General features: G+C 39.2%; 1 protein-coding gene across 2 annotated transcripts in view; it reads left to right on the top strand.

Moving 5' to 3' along the window:
* The first annotated feature begins 3,732 nt into the window (after window positions 1-3,732).
* The window catches only part of tmem269 (transmembrane protein 269), a 32,629-nt gene continuing 15,217 nt past the window's right edge, over window positions 3,733-21,144 (top strand). The window contains exons 1-3 of one of the 2 annotated variants that reach the window (XM_042343498.1): window positions 3,733-3,765; window positions 6,966-7,021; window positions 20,169-20,234. In XM_042343498.1, the coding sequence (XP_042199432.1) occupies window positions 6,997-7,021; window positions 20,169-20,234 (91 nt within the window). In that variant the 5' untranslated portion in view covers window positions 3,733-3,765; window positions 6,966-6,996. The remainder of the gene's footprint in view (window positions 3,766-6,965; window positions 7,022-20,168; window positions 20,235-21,144) is intronic. The other variant, XM_042343499.1, reaches the window with a different exon arrangement.

Here is a 21,144-nt window from a genome sequence, read left to right as displayed (position 1 = left end):
AAGCAGATAATGTTGATTCATTCAAATGCAAATTAGATAGATTTCTGTTAGAAAATATTTTGGGAATACATGGTAATTTTAGACATGCCATATAGTGAGTGTAGTATGCTTGAAAGAACTGGGCAACTTTAGACCTAAGGTTCCCAAAGCTTTCCACTGTTGGTAGACCAATCTATACAGAATGAAGAGCTATTAACATCTCCATGATTGTAGCATGCGAGGACCAAGATGATAGAAGGCAGGTTAGATGGACCTTGATCTTTTTTCGTCTAGCAATTCCCACATTACAGCCATTAAGCTATTCTAGATGGGTTAAAGCTATGCCAATGACTGTTATTGAACCTGTGATTTTCCTTTCCCCTGAAATCTCCAGTGGCTTTTACTTCTTATCTCACCTTTTGCTTTACCTTCTGCTTTAGTGATTTTGCTTGTCACCACCCCATTTTCTTTATCTTTGCGTTCTTCCAGGTCACATTGGTAAATGTTTTAATTTAAAGTTCACATTTTTTTATTTTCAATATTTAACCAATAGTTTAAGTACAAATTGTTATGAGGAGATACTTTTTGGATGGTGGGAACATGACTTTACCATCTTTATTGCAAGATTTCCATGAAGCAAGTCTCTTCTGTTTTCTATTTCTATCCCAAAAATTTTGTTTAAAAAAGAAATCTGTAAAATGTAGCTTTTTTATGCTGGAGGGAAATGGGGAGAGGAGAGATTTCAGCAATGGTACAAGTTCAGGCAGACAGTGTGAGAGTTACAGATTTCACAGGTTGTACTGATATGAGCACTTGTTAGAGAAAGGAAGGGGGGAATGGAAGGCAAAACACCATTCCAGAGTGTTCAAGCTTTCCTTAATCATAGTGAAAGGAAGCATTGCCTTGAAGTACCAAAACAAGAATTATAATAACCCTTGCATTTCAAATGGCACCTTATCATGTTATTACATTGTTTCTGTGTTTTGTTTGTTCTACTCTCCTCCAAATTCTTAATTTGTTCCTTGCATTTTTTTTCAGATTAAATCACACATACAATTTTGGTTTAGCATGGTATTTGATGCAAGAGGGAGCAATAGAATTAAGACTTGCATTCTGATGGGAAGGAGCAGTGGAACAGGCTAGAAGCTTGAGTCCTTTAATCCTATTCCGCCTCAGTTTATCCAGTACTTCAATCTCAGAGTTGAGCTTGCAAACATCCATAACCATGCTTTTTATTGCCATGAATTGATGGCTCCAGGAGCAATTTATCCAAGTGCAGGGAAACTTGAGGAGTTTAGATGGACAAACCTTAATGATCAGAGGTTTGCAGGTACCGATCTTAGCGTACTGAGACTGGACTAAATGAGCTCTGTTTTGTGGGAGCTCCTATGAGCCATGACAATTTTACACCACTGTCACAATCTATGACCCAATCTCTCAAATTGACTTCTGAACTGGTGATGACCATGGTGGTATTTACCCAGGCACAGAGAGCAAGCACAATGTTGTATTGGCATCTATCTGTACTGTTGGATCCCGATTTTGAATCACAAGTCAAGGTTTTGTTGACATTGGACTATTTAATGATAGTATGGATCTGAAAAGGCCTGTTTCGGATGTAAAAGAATCACTGTTAGGTTCAGCGGATAACATTTCTCTACAATTACTGCCTGGAAAGCCCCTTTTATCTGACTACGTTGTAAAGACTTGATTTCATGCCATTTCTTATGCAGCGCCTGTGATGCCTATTTCGGATATTTCAAAACAGGCCCAACCAGCCCACTGTCAGTGGTCAGTCTCAGACCAATGCCATTATCAGTATTGGCCAACAAAAGGGAAATCTTGAACCTTTAAGTCAAGGCATCAGGGGTTATTGCACAGGCTGAACGGCCAAAGCAGCTGCTTCTTCACAAAAGAGATACAGATGAAGAAAGTGTTTTTGCCAATGTATCTTATTCTTTTAAAATAATTACCCAACTCTTCTGATTATAGCATCAATAAGAAATTGGCTTATTCAGTTGTCTTCCTATTGAATGGCATAGATGCAAAAATGTAACCAGTAGCATAGCAATAACTATGCTACTATTATTATTATGCTATTAAGCATTATTACCACCAGCAAGCCTGAATAGATAGTGCCTCTGTGGTTTGAATGTATTTCACCATTTAGAAGAGTCAATTCAACCCAACCCTGGATTACATAAAATGAGGATTAAAATAGGTGTTTGCATATAAGCGCTAAATATCCATGTTCTGATTGTTTTATATTCGCAACTCGTTCAGTGGAAGGATTTCATCCTAACCTAATTAAGGATGTCTATTTCTGAAGAGAAACGCATCTTAAAAGTGCACTTGTATACAGATTAATGGGGTTACAACTCATGATTCTTAATGTTTGTGACTTTGTTTCTTCTTGCAGAAGAGTAGCCTATCTTCCAAGTTAAGGCAAGATGTTCATTCTGAACCCCCCTTCTGGTAAGTGCATGTTACCAACTGTTGCTTACATTTTTACCAATTTTAAAAAGTAGTACATGTACTTGTTTCCTCTGGCTCTATCTTTTTCTTTCTTAAGTTTCTCTTTATGTTTCAATTTGTTCATGGCCACTTTTCTGCTTTCTCCAGCAACTGAGGAGTGTACATTTCTCTCTTGCAGGCATTTCTTTCCCTCTTACTCCCCGCAGCCCCACCCCCCACCCACCCCCCACCCCCGCTTTCAACAACTTAATGTATTTTTGTTGAGTTCAATTTCTAGTAGTTATGTAAACTGTTGCAATTAAAGACTGTGTTTCTGGTATTAAGAGTTTTTTTTGTAAACTAATTGTAAACAAGCAATGCTGCGCAATCAGAATACCAGAGAAGCCTTTAAAAGGAAAAAAAGGATTGAATGACATGATACAGTTTTGTTTGATAAAATGTCTTTTTTAACAAAATAAATTTGTAAAGTACTATCAAATATTTGCTAATGACTGGAAAACTACATAGTAAGCGTTTTGCAAGCTGGTCAGCAAAAGGGCTCAAAGTGGTGATATGTGCCAACTGGAGATCTGAACCTGAACAAATTTGTTTTGATTGAACTTCGCCCTTAACCACTCAGTTCTTGTCTTATTAAGTTGTTGAGTAATAGCAAAATCATGTTTGCTTTTAGTTTCCTCATGACGAGGGTTCCTGAAGGAACTCATTAGAATTAAAATGGCATTGCTTGTCCTGGAATGCAAGTGCTTTTACACCAGTGGGAACATCCAAGGAGTGAGGGATAGGGAGTGAGAGGCAGGGAGTGAGGGGCACGGAGTGAGGGGCAGGGCGTGAGAGTGAGGGTCAGGAAGTGAGAGGAGTGAGGGGCAGGGAGTGAGGGATAGGGAGTGAGGGACAGGGAGTGAGGGGTGGGGAGTGAGGGACACGGAGTGAAGAGCAGGGTGTGAGGGGCAGGGAGTGAGGGACACGGAGTGAAGGGAGTGAGGGGAGGGGTGGGGAGTGAAGGGCAGTGAGTGAGGGGAGGGGTGGGGAGTAAGGGGCAGTGAGTGAGGGGAGCGAGGGGCGGGGAGTGAAGGAAGGAAAGGAGTGAGGGACAGGGCGCCGCAGTCCACTAAAACCCGACGTCGACGGACGGCTGCAGAACTCTCTAGAAGTTCCATGCGTCACGTCCGCCTGGCGCGCGTACAGTGCGGAGCGGCGGCGGCGGCGCGAGGAGCGAGAAGGGGAAAGCGGCAGCACTCACACCCCCCCACCCAACCCCTCTCACCCAACCCACCCACCCACCGCCTCCCCGGCTCCCCTCACTGGCACCAGGTAAGGGCTGTGTGGCGGCTTCTCATTCATTCCCCGCGACCCGAGCCGCGGGGAGACGTCTCCGCGCCCCCCCCACACACACCCACACACACCCACCGGAGCTGCTCCATTTGCTTTATGCCGATTTACCGGCTATTTTACCTCACGGCGAGCGGCGGCTCTCTTCAGTCGCCTCAGCATCGCATTCCGGTATCTTTTACCTTTTTTTTTAACGAAACGTATTTTTTTCCCTCCACCCCCCCCCCCCCCTCCCCCTGAAAAAAAAAAGATTTTTTTTCCTGTACCTCGCGTGGTTAAGTCAAATGTGAAGCAACGAAACCCGCGGGGTTTGCGGCGGCCCCGAACAATTGTCGGGCATTGTGCGGCCCACTCCCCTCGTCTCTCTGGTGCGCGAAGCCACCCCATTATTATTATTATTATTATTATGATTATGATATGTATATATATATGTGTGTGTGTGTGGTACACACACGGTGCAAAATCCGACCCCGTCGCATAACAGATGGGTCTGGATATTGTTCGGGTGAGTCGCTGCTCGGCTGATGGAGGGGAGAGAACGAGAGAGACATTGCTCGGGGCACCATTTGCTCCTGTTCGTTCGGGTGCTGCCATTGTATTGTCTTCTCCCGCGGGTGGCCCCCTCTCTCACACACTCCCTCCCTCCCTCCCTCCCTCTCACACACTCCCTCACACACTCACCCCCCCCCCTCATACACTCACCTCCCCCCTCTCGCACTCCTTCCCCCCCCTCACACACTCCCTCCCTCCCCTCACACACTCCTTCCCCCCCCTCACACACTCCCTAAGCAGATAGTGTTGATTCATTCAAATGCAAATTAGATAGATTTCTGTTAGAAAATATTTTGGGAATACATGAGTAATTTTAGACATGCCATATAGTGAGTGTAGTATGCTTGAAAGAACTGGGCAACTTTAGACCTAAGGTTCCCAAAGCTTTCCACTGTTGGTAGACCAATCTATACAGAATGAAGAGCTATTAACATCTCCATGATTGTAGCATGCGAGGACCAAGATGATAGAAGGCAGGTTAGATGGACCTTGATCTTTTTTCGTCTAGCAATTCCCACATTACAGCCATTAAGCTATTCTAGATGGGTTAAAGCTATGCCAATGACTGTTATTGAACCTGTGATTTTCCTTTCCCCTGAAATCTCCAGTGGCTTTTACTTCTTATCTCACCTTTTGCTTTACCTTCTGCTTTAGTGATTTTGCTTGTCACCACCCCATTTTCTTTATCTTTGCGTTCTTCCAGGTCACATTGGTAAATGTTTTAATTTAAAGTTCACATTTTTTTATTTTCAATATTTAACCAATAGTTTAAGTACAAATTGTTATGAGGAGATACTTTTTGGATGGTGGGAACATGACTTTACCATCTTTATTGCAAGATTTCCATGAAGCAAGTCTCTTCTGTTTTCTATTTCTATCCCAAAAATTTTGTTTAAAAAGAAATCTGTAAAATGTAGCTTTTTTATGCTGGAGGGAAATGGGGAGAGGAGAGATTTCAGCAATGGTACAAGTTCAGGCAGACAGTGTGAGAGTTACAGATTTCACAGGTTGTACTGATATGAGCACTTGTTAGAGAAAGGAAGGGGGGAATGGAAGGCAAAACACCATTCCAGAGTGTTCAAGCTTTCCTTAATCATAGTGAAAGGAAGCATTGCCTTGAAGTACCAAAACAAGAATTATAATAACCCTTGCATTTCAAATGGCACCTTATCATGTTATTACATTGTTTCTGTGTTTTGTTTGTTCTACTCTCCTCCAAATTCTTAATTTGTTCCTTGCATTTTTTTTCAGATTAAATCACACATACAATTTTGGTTTAGCATGGTATTTGATGCAAGAGGGAGCAATAGAATTAAGACTTGCATTCTGATGGGAAGGAGCAGTGGAACAGGCTAGAAGCTTGAGTCCTTTAATCCTATTCCGCCTCAGTTTATCCAGTACTTCAATCTCAGAGTTGAGCTTGCAAACATCCATAACCATGGCTTTTTATTGCCATGAATTGATGGCTCCAGGAGCAATTTATCCAAGTGCAGGGAAACTTGAGGAGTTTAGATGGACAAACCTTAATGATCAGAGGTTTGCAGGTACCGATCTTAGCGTACTGAGACTGGACTAAATGAGCTCTGTTTTGTGGGAGCTCCTATGAGCCATGACAATTTTACACCACTGTCACAATCTATGACCCAATCTCTCAAATTGACTTCTGAACTGGTGATGACCATGGTGGTATTTACCCAGGCACAGAGAGCAAGCACAATGTTGTATTGGCATCTATCTGTACTGTTGGATCCCGATTTTGAATCACAAGTCAAGGTTTTGTTGACATTGGACTATTTAATGATAGTATGGATCTGAAAAGGCCTGTTTCGGATGTAAAAGAATCACTGTTAGGTTCAGCGGATAACATTTCTCTACAATTACTGCCTGGAAAGCCCCTTTTATCTGACTACGTTGTAAAGACTTGATTTCATGCCATTTCTTATGCAGCGCCTGTGATGCCTATTTCGGATATTTCAAAACAGGCCCAACCAGCCCACTGTCAGTGGTCAGTCTCAGACCAATGCCATTATCAGTATTGGCCAACAAAAGGGAAATCTTGAACCTTTAAGTCAAGGCATCAGGGGTTATTGCACAGGCTGAACGGCCAAAGCAGCTGCTTCTTCACAAAAGAGATACAGATGAAGAAAGTGTTTTTGCCAATGTATCTTATTCTTTTAAAATAATTACCCAACTCTTCTGATTATAGCATCAATAAGAAATTGGCTTATTCAGTTGTCTTCCTATTGAATGGCATAGATGCAAAAATGTAACCAGTAGCATAGCAATAACTATGCTATTATTATTATGCTATTAAGCATTATTACCACCAGCAAGCCTGAATAGATAGTGCCTCTGTGGTTTGAATGTATTTCACCAATTAGAAGAGTCAATTCAACCCAACCCTGGATTACATAAAATGAGGATTAAAATAGGTGTTTGCATATAAGCGCTAAATATCCATGTTCTGATTGTTTTATATTCGCAACTCGTTCAGTGGAAGGATTTCATCCTAACCTAATTAAGGATGTCTATTTCTGAAGAGAAACGCATCTTAAAAGTGCACTTGTATACAGATTAATGGGGTTACAACTCATGATTCTTAATGTTTGTGACTTTGTTTCTTCTTGCAGAAGAGTAGCCTATCTTCCAAGTTAAGGCAAGATGTTCATTCTGAACCCCCCTTCTGGTAAGTGCATGTTACCAACTGTTGCTTACATTTTTACCAATTTTAAAAAGTAGTACATGTACTTGTTTCCTCTGGCTCTATCTTTTTCTTTCTTAAGTTTCTCTTTATGTTTCGATTTGTTCATGGCCACTTTTCTGCTTTCTCCAGCAACTGAGGAGTGTACATTTCTCTCTTGCAGGCATTTCTTTCCCTCTTACTCCCCGCAGCCCCACCCCCCACCCCACCCCCCACCCCCGCTTTCAACAACTTAATGTATTTTTGTTGAGTTCAATTTCTAGTAGTTATGTAAACTGTTGCAATTAAAGACTGTGTTTCTGGTATTAAGAGTTTTTTTTGTAAACTAATTGTAAACAAGCAATGCTGCGCAATCAGAATACCAGAGAAGCCTTTAAAAGGAAAAAAAGGATTGAATGACATGATACAGTTTTGTTTGATAAAATGTCTTTTTTAACAAAATAAATTTGTAAAGTACTATCAAATATTTGCTAATGACTGGAAAACTACATAGTAAGCGTTTTGCAAGCTGGTCAGCAAAAGGGCTCAAAGTGGTGATATGTGCCAACTGGAGATCTGAACCTGAACAAATTTGTTTTGATTGAACTTCGCCCTTAACCACTCAGTTCTTGTCTTATTAAGTTGTTGAGTAATAGCAAAATCATGTTTGCTTTTAGTTTCCTCATGACGAGGGTTCCTGAAGGAACTCATTAGAATTAAAATGGCATTGCTTGTCCTGGAATGCAAGTGCTTTTACACCAGTGGGAACATCCATGTGAGGACTGGATAACAAGTGAGGCCTTTTCTGTTAGGGAGAAACGCTGTCCATGGATTGCAGAATATTGATGTAGGAAAGCCTTAAATGTTCACGGAGGAAAATGTTTGAGGTTGTCTTCTGGGAGATATCACCTTTATTTGGATGTATGAATCGTTTATTTGCAAAGAATGCAGTGGGATGGAATGCTGTTTTTTGGGGAAGGGGAAATATATTATCATTTCAAATTGAGTGTTTAAAGTGTTGTATATTTGGAACATCTGACTATTTAGATTGCTAACAAGCAGTTGGGAAAATGTGTTCCAAAAACATAAATTTTATATCTACAATTATGGAATTTGGTTTGGCTGGAACAAGTGCATTTGGGATGCAACTTATGCGTTGCAATTAGAGCATGTGTGTTGCAAACAGTTAGAACTGAGGTCAAGAAACATTTCTTCACATAAGGGGTTGTGAAGATGTGGAATGCCCTACCCTAGAAAGCTGTAAAGGCAGAATCAAAAGAAGGTGATTAAAAGAGAGACGGATGCTTGGGTAATAGATGTATTAAATGTTATGGTGAAAGGGCGGCCATTGGGATTTAAACATCTAAACAAAGTGTTGGAATAGGGTTGCCCTGATCTGTTTTCTTGTATTTTGATAATTGGTGTGTAAGTTTGCTGACTTTGCACAAGTGTAGATATAGCAAATTTTTGCCCCACCTTGAGCCTTTCTTAGCATTAAAGAAATGCAGCAGGGTAATGTTCTGTAATGGCTTTACCATGGACATGCCAAGACAGCCCAATCTGTTCTTGAATATCTCAGAAGCCTGCAAATAAGTCCGGCCTTTCGTCTCTTTTTGGAAATACTCTTTCAATACAAAGTAGAAAAAATACCATAAAATGATACCTCTCAGTTCTATAGCATTGGAATGACTTTTTCAAATACTGTTAGTTTGTTCAAATCGCATCAGAAGCCTTGCCGATGAGTCCAACTGATACCTATCTAAATTCAAGTGCAATTATTGCATTGCATCATACCATTAAAGTAGTTTATGTAGTGAATATGTCTTTTATTTCTAGCAAAAATTGTGATTCCAAACAAGGCAATAGTTTTCAAATTTTAAGTCACGTTCACTTACAAACTTTTGGGATTTGTCATGACTATGAAAACTTATTGACTGAAATTTAGGTAACACCTTCTGCTTCCTATTCTATTGCCATATGAAAGCACTATATCAAAATGCATGGATTATTATATCAGTTCCCTGTAGAACATTATCATATGCTTCTGAAAATCGAAATAAATGATATCAACCTGATATAATTTATCCCCTTGTTTAGTCACTATCTAATTCCAGTGGGGTATGCCATTATTGCGTCTATATCTATGTTTACTGCTCCTTCTGGCCACTGTTGTCTTCGGATCAAATGAACAATATCCTGTATTACATTTTCAAGCGTTTTGCCCTCAATAGAGAGAAGATAAGTGTTCTATAAGTTCATGTCTCACGATTTTTTCTGCACATTAAGAATTCATTTGTTCTTTATCTTAAGTTGCATTTTGAATATTAGGGAGCTCCTAACAAAGTCTTGTCTATTTTCTAGAGACGCTGCGGTGTCTCATCGTTGGTTGCTAGTGGAGCATAAACCTCAACACCAATGCATTAAGCTTGCTCTTTCTATATGTGGAAGTATGGGAGTGATACAAACATTTCTGCATCTGAGAGCGAAGCAACGCTTTACAATTTTTGAGTGACCCCTTTCATATTTTTGAGTTTCTTAAAACTTGTTTAATGATGTTTGCTTGTATTATGGATTCTGAGCCAAATTAACATTCTAGATAGCAAAGATAGAAAACAGTTTGAGTGTAATTGTTGATCTTTATTTTAGGCATCCTCTACCCACCTGGATACTGGCGTGGTAAACATTTGTTTTTGCCAAAGGGACCAATTGCACAGATGATATCTTTTTGAAATGTTGCGATGATGATGGAGATGTCGTCTCGTGATCATACATTCTCCAATGTGCAGCAGAAAGAATGATCCAGTTGCGAGGTTCCCATACCTCCCCTTCGGAAAGCCTTTCCCTTGCTGGTTGCATTGTTGTGCACTCCTTTCCTTTTACTGGAAACTGATGTTTCTGTAAACATTTCCTTCCTCCCAGATTCCCAGAGTGCTTCAGGAAAATCTGAGCAGAAAGGGTGAAGGTGTATAGCACAGGAGCTGCAGCCTTCAGGTACCTTGCCCAAGTGACTTATTTATCTGTGAGGCTGGGTGCTGGATGTTCAACTGGAATGTGACAAGAGCCCAGCTGTTCCCATCGACATGGGCACTTTCCAGCAGAGGTCACTGGATAGCAATCTGCCGCAGGAGCTTAGGTTGATTTCTTTCTCACCCAACCGAGAACATTTAGGACAACTTAGTCCATTGCCACTATCCCCAGCTGAGATCAGCTATCTCAACTCAGATCAGCAACTGGACCTGGAACCTTTCTGGTTTGCCTCGCTCAATCATGGTGCATTTACCTACTGAGCCATTGAAGGAGCTCCCCCTTCTCTCAACCTTTTAAAGAGATAGTAATGCCTTAATTTAAGAATCGTCAATTTTAGTTAAAATCCTCTGGAAAAATTGAGCAGGTTAAGTATTCTAGATAATTTCCCTCCTAATTTAGTTACAGTTCGTGTAGATTCCTGAGCCATTACCTATTGCCTCTCAATCTTTGCTGACCATTTTTTATTCCTGCCCGCTTTAGATAAACTTTATAATGCCCATTAAATGCTATTGGATTATTTTTCCCATTTATATGTTAACCCAGATGCAGCATCCATGCATTCGTTACCTTCTGACTCCAAATACCCTCCTCGCCATCTCCTCAGCTCCACCATCCACAAGATCCAGCTGATCCAAAACTCCGCCGCGTGCATACTCAACTATGCTAAACTCTGCCCCCACCCATCACAACAATTCTAGCCTAATTCTAGCCTGGCTCCCTATCCGCTGAACGGATCGATTTCAAGATCCTCACACTCATTTTCAAATCCCTTCATGCCCTGGCACCTCCTTAACTCTCCGACCTGCTTACCCCACAAACCACAACCCGCTGCCTCCACTCAACTGACTCCTGCCTTCTGCTTGTCCCTTGTGCCCTCCATTCCATCCTCAATAGCCGTGCTTTCAGCCACTGTTCCTTTAGAAACTCTTCCTTTATCCCTCTGCCTTGCTCTTTCCTTCCCCATTTTAAGATCTCGCCTGAAGACCTTCCTCTTCAACTGTGCTTACAGCCACCTCCCTTCCCTGGCTCGCTGTCATGCTCCACCACTGTCAATTGCTCTGGAATGCTACCCTACGTGAGGGGTGTTATATAAATGCAAGTTGTTGTTGTAGATTGGTCTGCAATTCCTGCATCATGTTTGACTCTTTGAACATCACTATAGTACTTGCTATCTTTGGCGACAACTTGCATATTTCACTGGATGAAGTATTATAAAATGATAGGTGATATATGACCAGCAAAGGTGAAACAATTAATCTTGTTTTATCTCTATCTTGGCTAATGTCGATTGTGTAATTTGCTATTGCTGCAATAGTGTTCTAAAAATGAAGTCTGTTAACCTGTCTTTCAGCAATCAGTTTGGTTATTACAGTTTCAAGTTACGTAATGATTTAGGAAAATCTGGAGCCAAAAAAAATACATAGCAGCTTGTACAGCTGTTTCAGCCATGATGCACTGGATTTTCTGCACACATATGCAGAATACTTCCAATCAAAGCAAGATTTCTCTTTAAATGTACAATGAATTGGAGTATCCAGTCTCCACAGCCCATTATATCCAACATCAGCTGACGGAAACCTACTGAATCTGCTTTGCAAGGGATGTTTATCAGTGACATGGATTTCTTTGTTTCGTGTTTTTTTGAAAACTGCAGTTTGTTAATTTTGCTGCTTCTGAGTTGTGTTGGATGCTGCAAGCTGATGGGAAGGAGGGTTAATGAGTGAACACCCAGCCCAGCATGAATAGTGTTATAAAAATGATTTGCTCATTGGCTTTCAGACTAAATCATTATGAGCCTAAGCATTTAATATCGGAAAGGGAGAACTAGCCAGTTTCAGACTTGAAGCTCCATTGTAATTTCATTTGAAAAGATTTTACTAGGGAAACAAAAGATCACGTGGTGAGTATTACACTTGTATGTTTAATAAGCAGAAACATGTTTGTTTTCAAACTGTTTTTCTAAGAAACCACAACCCTCTCCCACTGCTTCACCAGTATGAAAATGGCAAACCCTGTTCCAAAACCTGATCACCTGCTACATTTAGCTTGGAAATCAGTTTCAAACAAAAGCTATATGTGATTGGATACTGCGTACTACATGAAATGTAACCTTACAATACTTAATATTTTAAAATACTTTTGTATGAATATAATAATCACGTATTATTTTGTATCGGCCTCAGATAGTGTATGAGTTTTAAACACTGAATTCTTGTGCATATGGAAATAATTGAAATCCAGTATGTTACTCTTAGATTATCCTACTTATTATTTTGGAAATAATACTCAGGAACTGTTGTCTAATAATTTTATTGCAAGACATTTTGTCAGAAATTAGTTTGACACATTAGCAAATATTAACCACCTATTTTCAAAGATGTTCGTTCATTTCTTTGAGGTTTGAAATGCTTTTTCACCAAACAGCTTTAAATCACATTAGGACTGGAAAATACTTTATAATGACTGAAGAATTTGTGCCTCTGAAGACCTTGATCATGGGTTTGTTTCACTGAATGGGTGGTGTTCTAACATAGAATTAAGCAATATATGTCGGCTTTTACCTGGAGAAAAAAGAGGAGAGAGAACAGAGAAAAAGAGTTTAAAACTGACTGCTTTAACATTATAATAACCTTGTGACAGAAAGGAGCAGCAAAAAAAGAGTTGAATCCAAAAGTGGTTGGATAACACCAAGTTTAAAAGTCTGTAGATGCGGAAGGGAAGTAATAACTTCTACAATCTTGGGATTCTGATAAACATTGTTAAGAGTAGGAGACTTTGTTGAGTGCAATGTATTTGAACCTTTTTATAATTGTTTTAAAAGTATACAACTTGAGCCCATAAGAGAAGAGGTGAATAATGCTATACGTAATGTCATATCTTAAAAGTCAGCTGATGCTTTCTGTATATAGTGTGACTCTGTGCTTGCAATTTCCTCACATTTTCAGTATTTACCTTGTCATCAGGATGAACAAGCCAAGGGAATCTTCATATTGAGGGAAATATCTAACTGGTTTTTGTATCTTCTAGCAGCTAGGAACATAAGCAGCACTGAGGCCTGTGAGTAGGTTGTGTGCTTGCCATCTTTGATGATGGAATGGTGTCTATTGGGAACCAAATGAGTGGGCAAAACAAATGTTAAAATTGGGAGGGAATAATTGTTCAAACTCTTTATTTAAAGAAACATTCCTTCCTGCAAAATATGAAAAAACTACACCATTAAATTTATCACATTCCAGGAATTCCGAACTCTTGGATTTTTAAAAAAATTAAAATTATATTTGATGTATCTTAATGCTAAATTGTGAATAATTCATAACTGCCATTTTCCTGCCCTCAAAAATGGAAATGACGTGCTGTCTGGATCCTGACTGAGCGCTCTATTTAACTCGTTCAGTGCCAGGCTGGCAGAAGAGGTAAGATTACATTTGTAGTATGGTTGGGATTCTTTAATTAAAATGTTGCATGCAATTTGCAAGTTTATGTTTTATTTATTATGAGTCAAGAAACATAGTTTGTAATCTTCTTGCATGCTGCCTTTGAAGTCAGAGGTGTAGCAATCCTTTGCTCAGGATTGTTGTGTTACTCACCTCATACAGTGCCATTTTTCTGTGTACAGAAAAAAATGCCACGACTCGGAAATGCACAAAGAGAAGAACATGGTTGCAAACGTAACTGTTTCTCATTTACTGGCCCTGGCAAATATTGAGGTACATTCTGTTCATCCACCATGAACTGTATATATTCTAGAACTTTTCATTGTCTCAAGGAGTTAACAGTAAAATATTCCATGGAATTTTTTGTGCACCTTTAAAATTGGTTTCTGTAGGTTGCATCATCATTAGTTTATTTCTTTGTAACTCATAATGTTTATATATGTGGTGTGCGTTTGGAATAGCTTAAAAGTTGATATTTAACAGTTCGTCTCATTTCAGGTAGTTTTCTGCAGAATCTACCAATGATTGACTGACTGGGAACAGCTATGGCTGTAAAGTTGGAACATAGTACTGTATATAAATAGATTGAGAGTGTCACTAGTAAACGTATATTACATTACTTATTTACTTTCAAATTGTCACAGTAGCTTGTTTTTTGTGGAAGGAATATTTCTTTAAGAAGATGTGTCCACTAATGGACTTATGGTTATAATTTGTCTAGATTTTGTAAAGATAAGAGGAAAGGAACAAATGATGAAAATCAAAATTATTTGGGAGCTGATATTCTTAGTAAAATTCTACATTTATGAAGACTGCAAAAACCAGTGCCATGATTTACTTCCATCTGTTTTATGAATTTAAAATGCATTGTGAGCAACCTATGCCATGCTGTGTAATTGCCATCCTCATCCAGCTCCACTGGCTTCAGAGCCCGCCACAGCTTTGCTCCTCTCCATCTCTGTGACCTCCTAATCCCCGTTCGCTCCAACCACTCAGCGGGCTCTGGCCTACTTCACATCCTCCGCCTTGCCCGCCCTACCATTGCCGGGCAGTCCTTTAGCCTCTCTGCCAGCACAGTCCCTCCGCCTCGCCCCTTCAAATGACCCATCTCGAGACCCTCCTCTTCGACCGTGCCTTCGGTCACTCTCCTACCCCTACCCTCCCTGCCTCCACCCATCCTGATCCCAACCACCAGCTCGAGTGCAGATCCCTGACTTTGGGACGTCATCTTGGCGTGAAAGGCACTAAACAAATGTAATTTGTTGGGTGTGGCCAGTGTGCCAGGCCTTTGATGTTAGGCCAACTTCACAAAATGGATGATTGTCCCTTTGTAGAATGTCATTCGATGACTGTTTCTTCACTTGTTCAAGCAATATCTTATTTTTTAAAGTACACAATAAAATAGGAAACCAAATCACATTCAAGGAGATATAACCATTGCCTTCTTTATATATTGACTTTAATAGCCAAGATATAAAATATACTTTGTAAAAATTATGACAGTGTAGTGAACAATATACTTGCTCTATTTTTACAAGTGGAGAAAAAATGCCGTATGTGTGATAATTTTAAGTGTCCAGATCATCTAACTGGCCATTGTATGCTGTGTATACTATTATTTATAGCTAAAATGTTTATTAAACTTTACAATTATCTGTTGGCGCTAGAGAGTACTGACAGTTGTGACAAGCTTGTAACAGTCATGTTCAAGGAAAAAACATTTTGCAATATGAAACTTGTGACTATAAATATAAAGCGTTAATTTGTGGAAAATCATCTTTTAATATATTTTAGAATTATGAGATATTTGTTCAAATGAAATATACATTGGAATCTTTGGCTTGCCAGTTTCTCTACATTGTATTCTAAAATTCACTGAGCATCACAAACTAACTGCAATAGGAGTGCTTCAATTGGTCTCAGCATCCTAGATTTGTGAGCAGGAGAGGAAATTAACAGTTCCTGCACCTGATTTCTATCCAGCTATCCCTTCCTGCTGGGATGCATGTATGGATGTTGGCTCCAGACAGGATATGCTGCCCCGAGATTGACTAGCTTTGCAGATACTCCTGTCCAAAGTTTATTTATGAATAATAGTCACTTGATTAAGCACTGAAAGTGCAGTTGGTGTCGCTGGAACTGCACCCCAGTCAAAGGAGTCCGATCCTTCTGAAGACTGGAAAGAACATTAGTCAAAGGAAAATGGAAATTAAGACTTCATTCCGTGCACTCTCCTTATACACATCCTTAAATTCTTGATCCACTTCTCATAAAAAGATTGTAGGACTTTGAACTCCTAGACAAGGCTGGTGCTTCAGCGGCCATTCATTTCACGGCTGTTTTTTGGGACATTACTGAGCACTAATTGGCTGCCACTTGCGTTTACAAATACACAGTCGCTGCAACTTTACAGTAAAATCCCGTGAAGCGCTTTTGAGACAATTCAATGACATGAGAAGACGCTATATTGAATGCAAATTGAAGGATTATTATGCTGTAAATGTTTCCGAGAAGAAGCAAGGCAATTCCCCACATGGTGGGTGGGGAGGTGGGTGTTGCCCTTTACAACACTAAACCTGTGCTCTCTTGTCCTCAATAAGATCACCTTTGAGACATCTTGTTTGGAGACTTACCTAACTCAGGTCACATCCTTTACAACAACAACAAAATTACATTTATAGAGCGCCTTTCACGTCGGGAGGACGTCCCAAGGCGCTGAATTCACTTGGGATCTGCCTGGTTGCTCTTGTAAAACTTTACATTTTATTATTGTTAAAATCTTATTTATTCAAAAGTCTTTTTTCCCCAGGAATTCATTATTTTAATGAGAATTCATGAATTAAAGCACAGAATGGCATCATTAATGTGTATTTTAATGTTAAAATAATAACACCAAGAAATTGGCACTTTTCATACCTCTAACGTCATAGGTAGTCTGAACCATTAACTTCAATGAGGTTTGTCATATTTGAAGAGTTCAATAATTCATATTGTATTAATTTCCTATCATTACATTTGGGATTCATTACAGTACCCATAGGTTTTTGTAGATTAATAGCTATGCATGAGGGAGTTCTTAGGAAAAACCTTTATTTGTGTGTTTTTTAACTATTATCTGAACCCTGAAATTGGATCAGCGTGCTCTCAGGTATGTTATTTTACGAAAATAACTAGTACACATGTAAGTATAGTTTTCATCATTTATTTAAATCTCCACATATAAATGAATAGGTTTTCATCCAAAAATATAGGGCAATGCCCATTTTAAATTTGCTGCCGTGCAATCATTAAGTGACCGTATTGTCCTTTCCCTCATCACTACATGTAAGACCACAACTGGCATTGTGTGTCAGTTCTTTTTCTCCAATCAACATCAAAAGAATGAACTGCTGATGCACACTGGAGAAATGTGCCATGCTGTTTGATTCCTTGTACAGCTTTAATGTGTTAACAATGATTACTGTGAAACGCTATGAGTCATTTTGGCAAATACAACAACAAAATTACACTTGGATATCGCCTTTCACGTCGGGAAGACGTCCCAAGGCGCTGGATAAATAAAGCGCTATAAAAATGCATTTTTTCTTCTAAAGCTCCCCTGATGGCTCAGTGATTTTATTCATGTACACCCAAGAATTTGTGGTCCCTTGTGTATGCTTAGTTTGCTCATCTCAGCTGGTGTGACACAAAGGGTCTTACAATTGGATTCAGCCTGGATTAGGGAATGAAAAAATCAGATAGAGTTTCCAATCCTGATCGTTCGCCAGCAATCTCCAATGGAGGTGCGTATGCAAGGTGAAGAGAAGGATCTTGGTTTGCTGTGATTGGCCCCTTCACTGTGTCATGTCTGAATAATAGTGAGTTAGGTGAGTTATTGCGAGATGACTAATGACTGAACCCCATTAGATGGAAAAGAAATTCAGGAGAGGAATAGAGTAAATTTGATGAGAAAAAAAGTTTGTAAATATTTTTAGCTCATATTCTCTGTTGAAATTTTTCTGAGTTGATTCATCCCTTTTTAAAACAAATGTGGTTACTGAGGCCACGACTGTTTGCGGGACACTGCTGTGCACAATTGGCTGCCATGTTTTGCCCACAAAATATACAGTGAATTCACTTTACAGTATATTCTGTGAAGCGCTTTGAGGCGTCTCGAAGACGCGATAAGGCGCTGTATCAAATGCAAGGATTATTATTGCCTTAGACTAATGGCAGCAAATGGATTAAAGATTTTCACATTCTTCTGACTGGAAATATTCATAATCAGTGCTGGTGTTTTTCTTGCAACATAAAGCATAGAATGGAAAAATACATTACTTTTATAGACCATGTGAAATCTTAAGTGAGGGATATAATTCACTTTTCTGAGCATTCTTCAATGATTCTCACTAATTCAACCAAACTTTCTATTGTACAGTATTAATTTTTACAAGTTGCTTTCCTTAGTGTGAGATTTCCATGGTCAGTTTAGTAACCATCATGTTTCAGGCAGCATTGATTAATCCTATTTGTACTTCTTAAAATCTTCATCCTGCTTCTAACTAGATATTACAGCTGTCGACAGAACAAGGATGTTCTCTCAATCACCTATGTAGTGGTGAGTCGTCAAAGTCAACTCATCTATAATGCAAAGGCTTTATGAAGCTTCTAGGCCAGACAGAAAATTTTAATTTAATAAAGACATAATATCAAAGGTTCTGGTCAAGTCACTTGGTGCTTTAATTTGTAAAGCTGAGGAGGAACCATGTGTGACTTCTAGAACTGGTACTAACTGTTACTGAACTGTTTCAGACAGTTGGTTTTAGATCAGTCCAGATTTAGTCCTCTTAGACACTTCTTAAAAATGATTCAACCCAATATCAGAGACTTGCCACTTCCACATGCCAGGTTAGGTTTTCAGTCCTTTGTGGTTGTGTCAGTTACTATCCATGTTAGGCACTTGGGTTAACAGAAGACAGACCCAGCTTAAGATTGTTTTTGTTTTTCTGTTGACAGCTTACCCATTCCTACACCAGTATTAGTTGAAGCATGTTGACATTGGCAAAACTTAAATCAGTTAGGTTCTGCGTGGGTTTCAAAACTCTTATTCTTTCATGCTATAACACATCATATACAACTTTAAAATTGGTCTTACCGTCACTGCAGATCACTGTTTTGCACAGTCTCTCTAGTGGATATGATAGTCATTCTCACATCCGCCAAGTTTTGTTGTCCCACCTTTTGTGGAACATCTTAAATTCGATTTTGGGAAAACATATCAGTTTTTCTTGACTTCAGTAAAGGTTAAGAATTGCATAGAAGCATCAAAGCCAGAGAGACTTCAAAGCCAATCTCAATCATCAGTTATATACATTCTGAGACGCCATCCGGCGTGGAGGGCGCTATATAAATTCAAGTTGTTGTTGTATACAACAACGCAGCATACCTCAGCACTTGGAATGTCAGCCTAGAATATGAGCTCCAAATTGCCAGTGCGATGCTTGAACCCACAACCTTCTTACTTAGAGGCACAAGTGCTACGAACTGAACTATGCTGACACCAACACAATTGCATCTGTTAACCAAATATTGCTGTCTACATCTAAATATTATGAATACAGGATTACTCAGACATATCCAAATGTTTTTCATTGAGATCAGCGAGAAACGGGTTTGATTCCTGGCAGGGCAAAACCTTGGGCAACTTTCCTTACTCCACATGCCTGATAATAATTCCTCAAGAAAATTTAAAAAATAATAATTTATTCACTCAATCCACAACTGTTTGTGGGACACTGACTGCTGTGCGCAATTGGCTGCCGCTTTTCGCCCACAAATATACAGTCAATTCACTTTACACTATATTCTGTGAAGCGCTTTGAGACATCCTGAAGACGTGAAAAACGCTATATCAAATGCAAGGATTATTATTATTATCATAGCTGCCCACCTCAGTTTTATTTTCCTTCAGTCTGATTCACTTGGATGTGGAGGTTGAACAAATGGGAAGAATATTAGATGGACCTATCGTTGGTATGATATTTATCATTTTTGTATGTGGATGTTAAACTACACTTGAAGTTCCCATCCTTCTCATTTCTCTCTCTGATCTGGAAACCTTGGAGTCTATTTTGTGAGTATGCAAACTTGCCTCATTGCATTAACTGCTGCCACCTTCAGAAATACTGAGGTGTATGAAATTGAGGCCTATGTGCATTGGTGTCTGGGAGGAACCAAATGCTCACATGGTTACTGCTGGTCATCAGACTCTTAATAACTCCCTAGTGTTTGGATAGCAAACATTTTGTTCGTATGTAGAGTTTAAGCTTCATCCAAAGAATATGAAGGCATACCTACGGTAGGTAATGAACATTTTAATTTGTAAAAGCCTTGGGTACAATTGTACGATTTAGGCAGCCTGCTATATAATTGCTGATTGTGACTTTTGCGCAAAGTGTAAAAGCATCGCATAATAGTTTATTGTAATAAATTTTTTTCCACAGCTGATTAATGCAATTTATTCTATTTTGCATATTATAAGGATTTTTACTGACCGTGAGAGAAGTATCATTTAAACAGACGCCATTTGTATGAAGGAATTTTCAAAGAAAACCTAGTGTTCTGAGTGGGGTCTCTGTACAAATTGGTTTAGCAGACATTTTGAAACTGTAGTGTTGGCTTCTGTGTTGCTCTGATCTGCTGTTTTCTTTCAGATCGAGAAAGACTTGAACTTGGCTGGCTTTGGAAAACACGTGAAGTGCAGGGTGCAAAACACAATAGTAGGACTTGAACCTTAAGCCTTTCTCCCACGTAAAGCTTAGCATTTAGGTATTTAAAAAGCACGCACATTTGAAAGTTGGGAAATGTGGGAAAGCAGAATGATGTCATTGTCCAATGGCTGGACTGGGCAGCAGGGGAGGGACGGAGAGAAGTCCTTAACCCTTTCTTTTGCATATATATATATAATATATACATAATATATATATATGTGTGTGTGTGTTAGGCTTGGGGGAAGTTGCTATGGAAATGGTTAAAAATTCTCTGGTTAACTAATTTGAGAATGTTCAAGAGAAAAGGATCTAACTCAAACTATAATAGTTTAACCCTCTTTCCATTCGTTATTAAAACTATAAATGGTACAAAAGTAAAGAAACTAATCCCAAATAAATAGTTTGGATTGAAAGGTTGGTTGCTTTGTTATTTTGTTATATATTTCACAAAGCAGCAAAGGTGTTTGTTTTTTCCTTGTAATTGTTGATGGTGAAAATTGGCAGTGGAGGCCTAGAAAATATCCTAGGCTCTCAAATACTTTCCAAACAATTCTCCACTATCTCCTTTCCATCACTAGTTCATTCACACAGAAATATCCTTGTATAACATTCCACCTGTTAGGCAGCAGGATTGGAGAGGAGGGTAGATTCCATGGTGTTTTGCAGAAATGCAAAAAGAATCTGAAGAGTTTTGCATGTTCTTCAAATAATGATTGTTGCTTTCTTTCGGGAGAGTACATGGTGATCATTGATGCACATAAATTCAAATTATGGTGCTGCACAGAACGTAGGTCACCTAGTGAAAGATTTTTTTAAAAACAATTTAAAGGAATGGCTGAAATTCTTACACTTAGTTTCCTCCAGTAAGTTTTTTTTAAGCAAGTTAATAAATTATAGTTTTTATCTTTCTATAAAATAC

This window comes from Callorhinchus milii, unplaced genomic scaffold (assembly GCF_018977255.1).
Source record: "Callorhinchus milii isolate IMCB2004 unplaced genomic scaffold, IMCB_Cmil_1.0 Scaffold24, whole genome shotgun sequence".
Taxonomy (NCBI): Eukaryota; Metazoa; Chordata; class Chondrichthyes; order Chimaeriformes; family Callorhinchidae; genus Callorhinchus; species Callorhinchus milii.
Note: the sequence above shows the minus strand (reverse complement) of the source record. Positions and strands in the feature narration are given on the sequence as shown.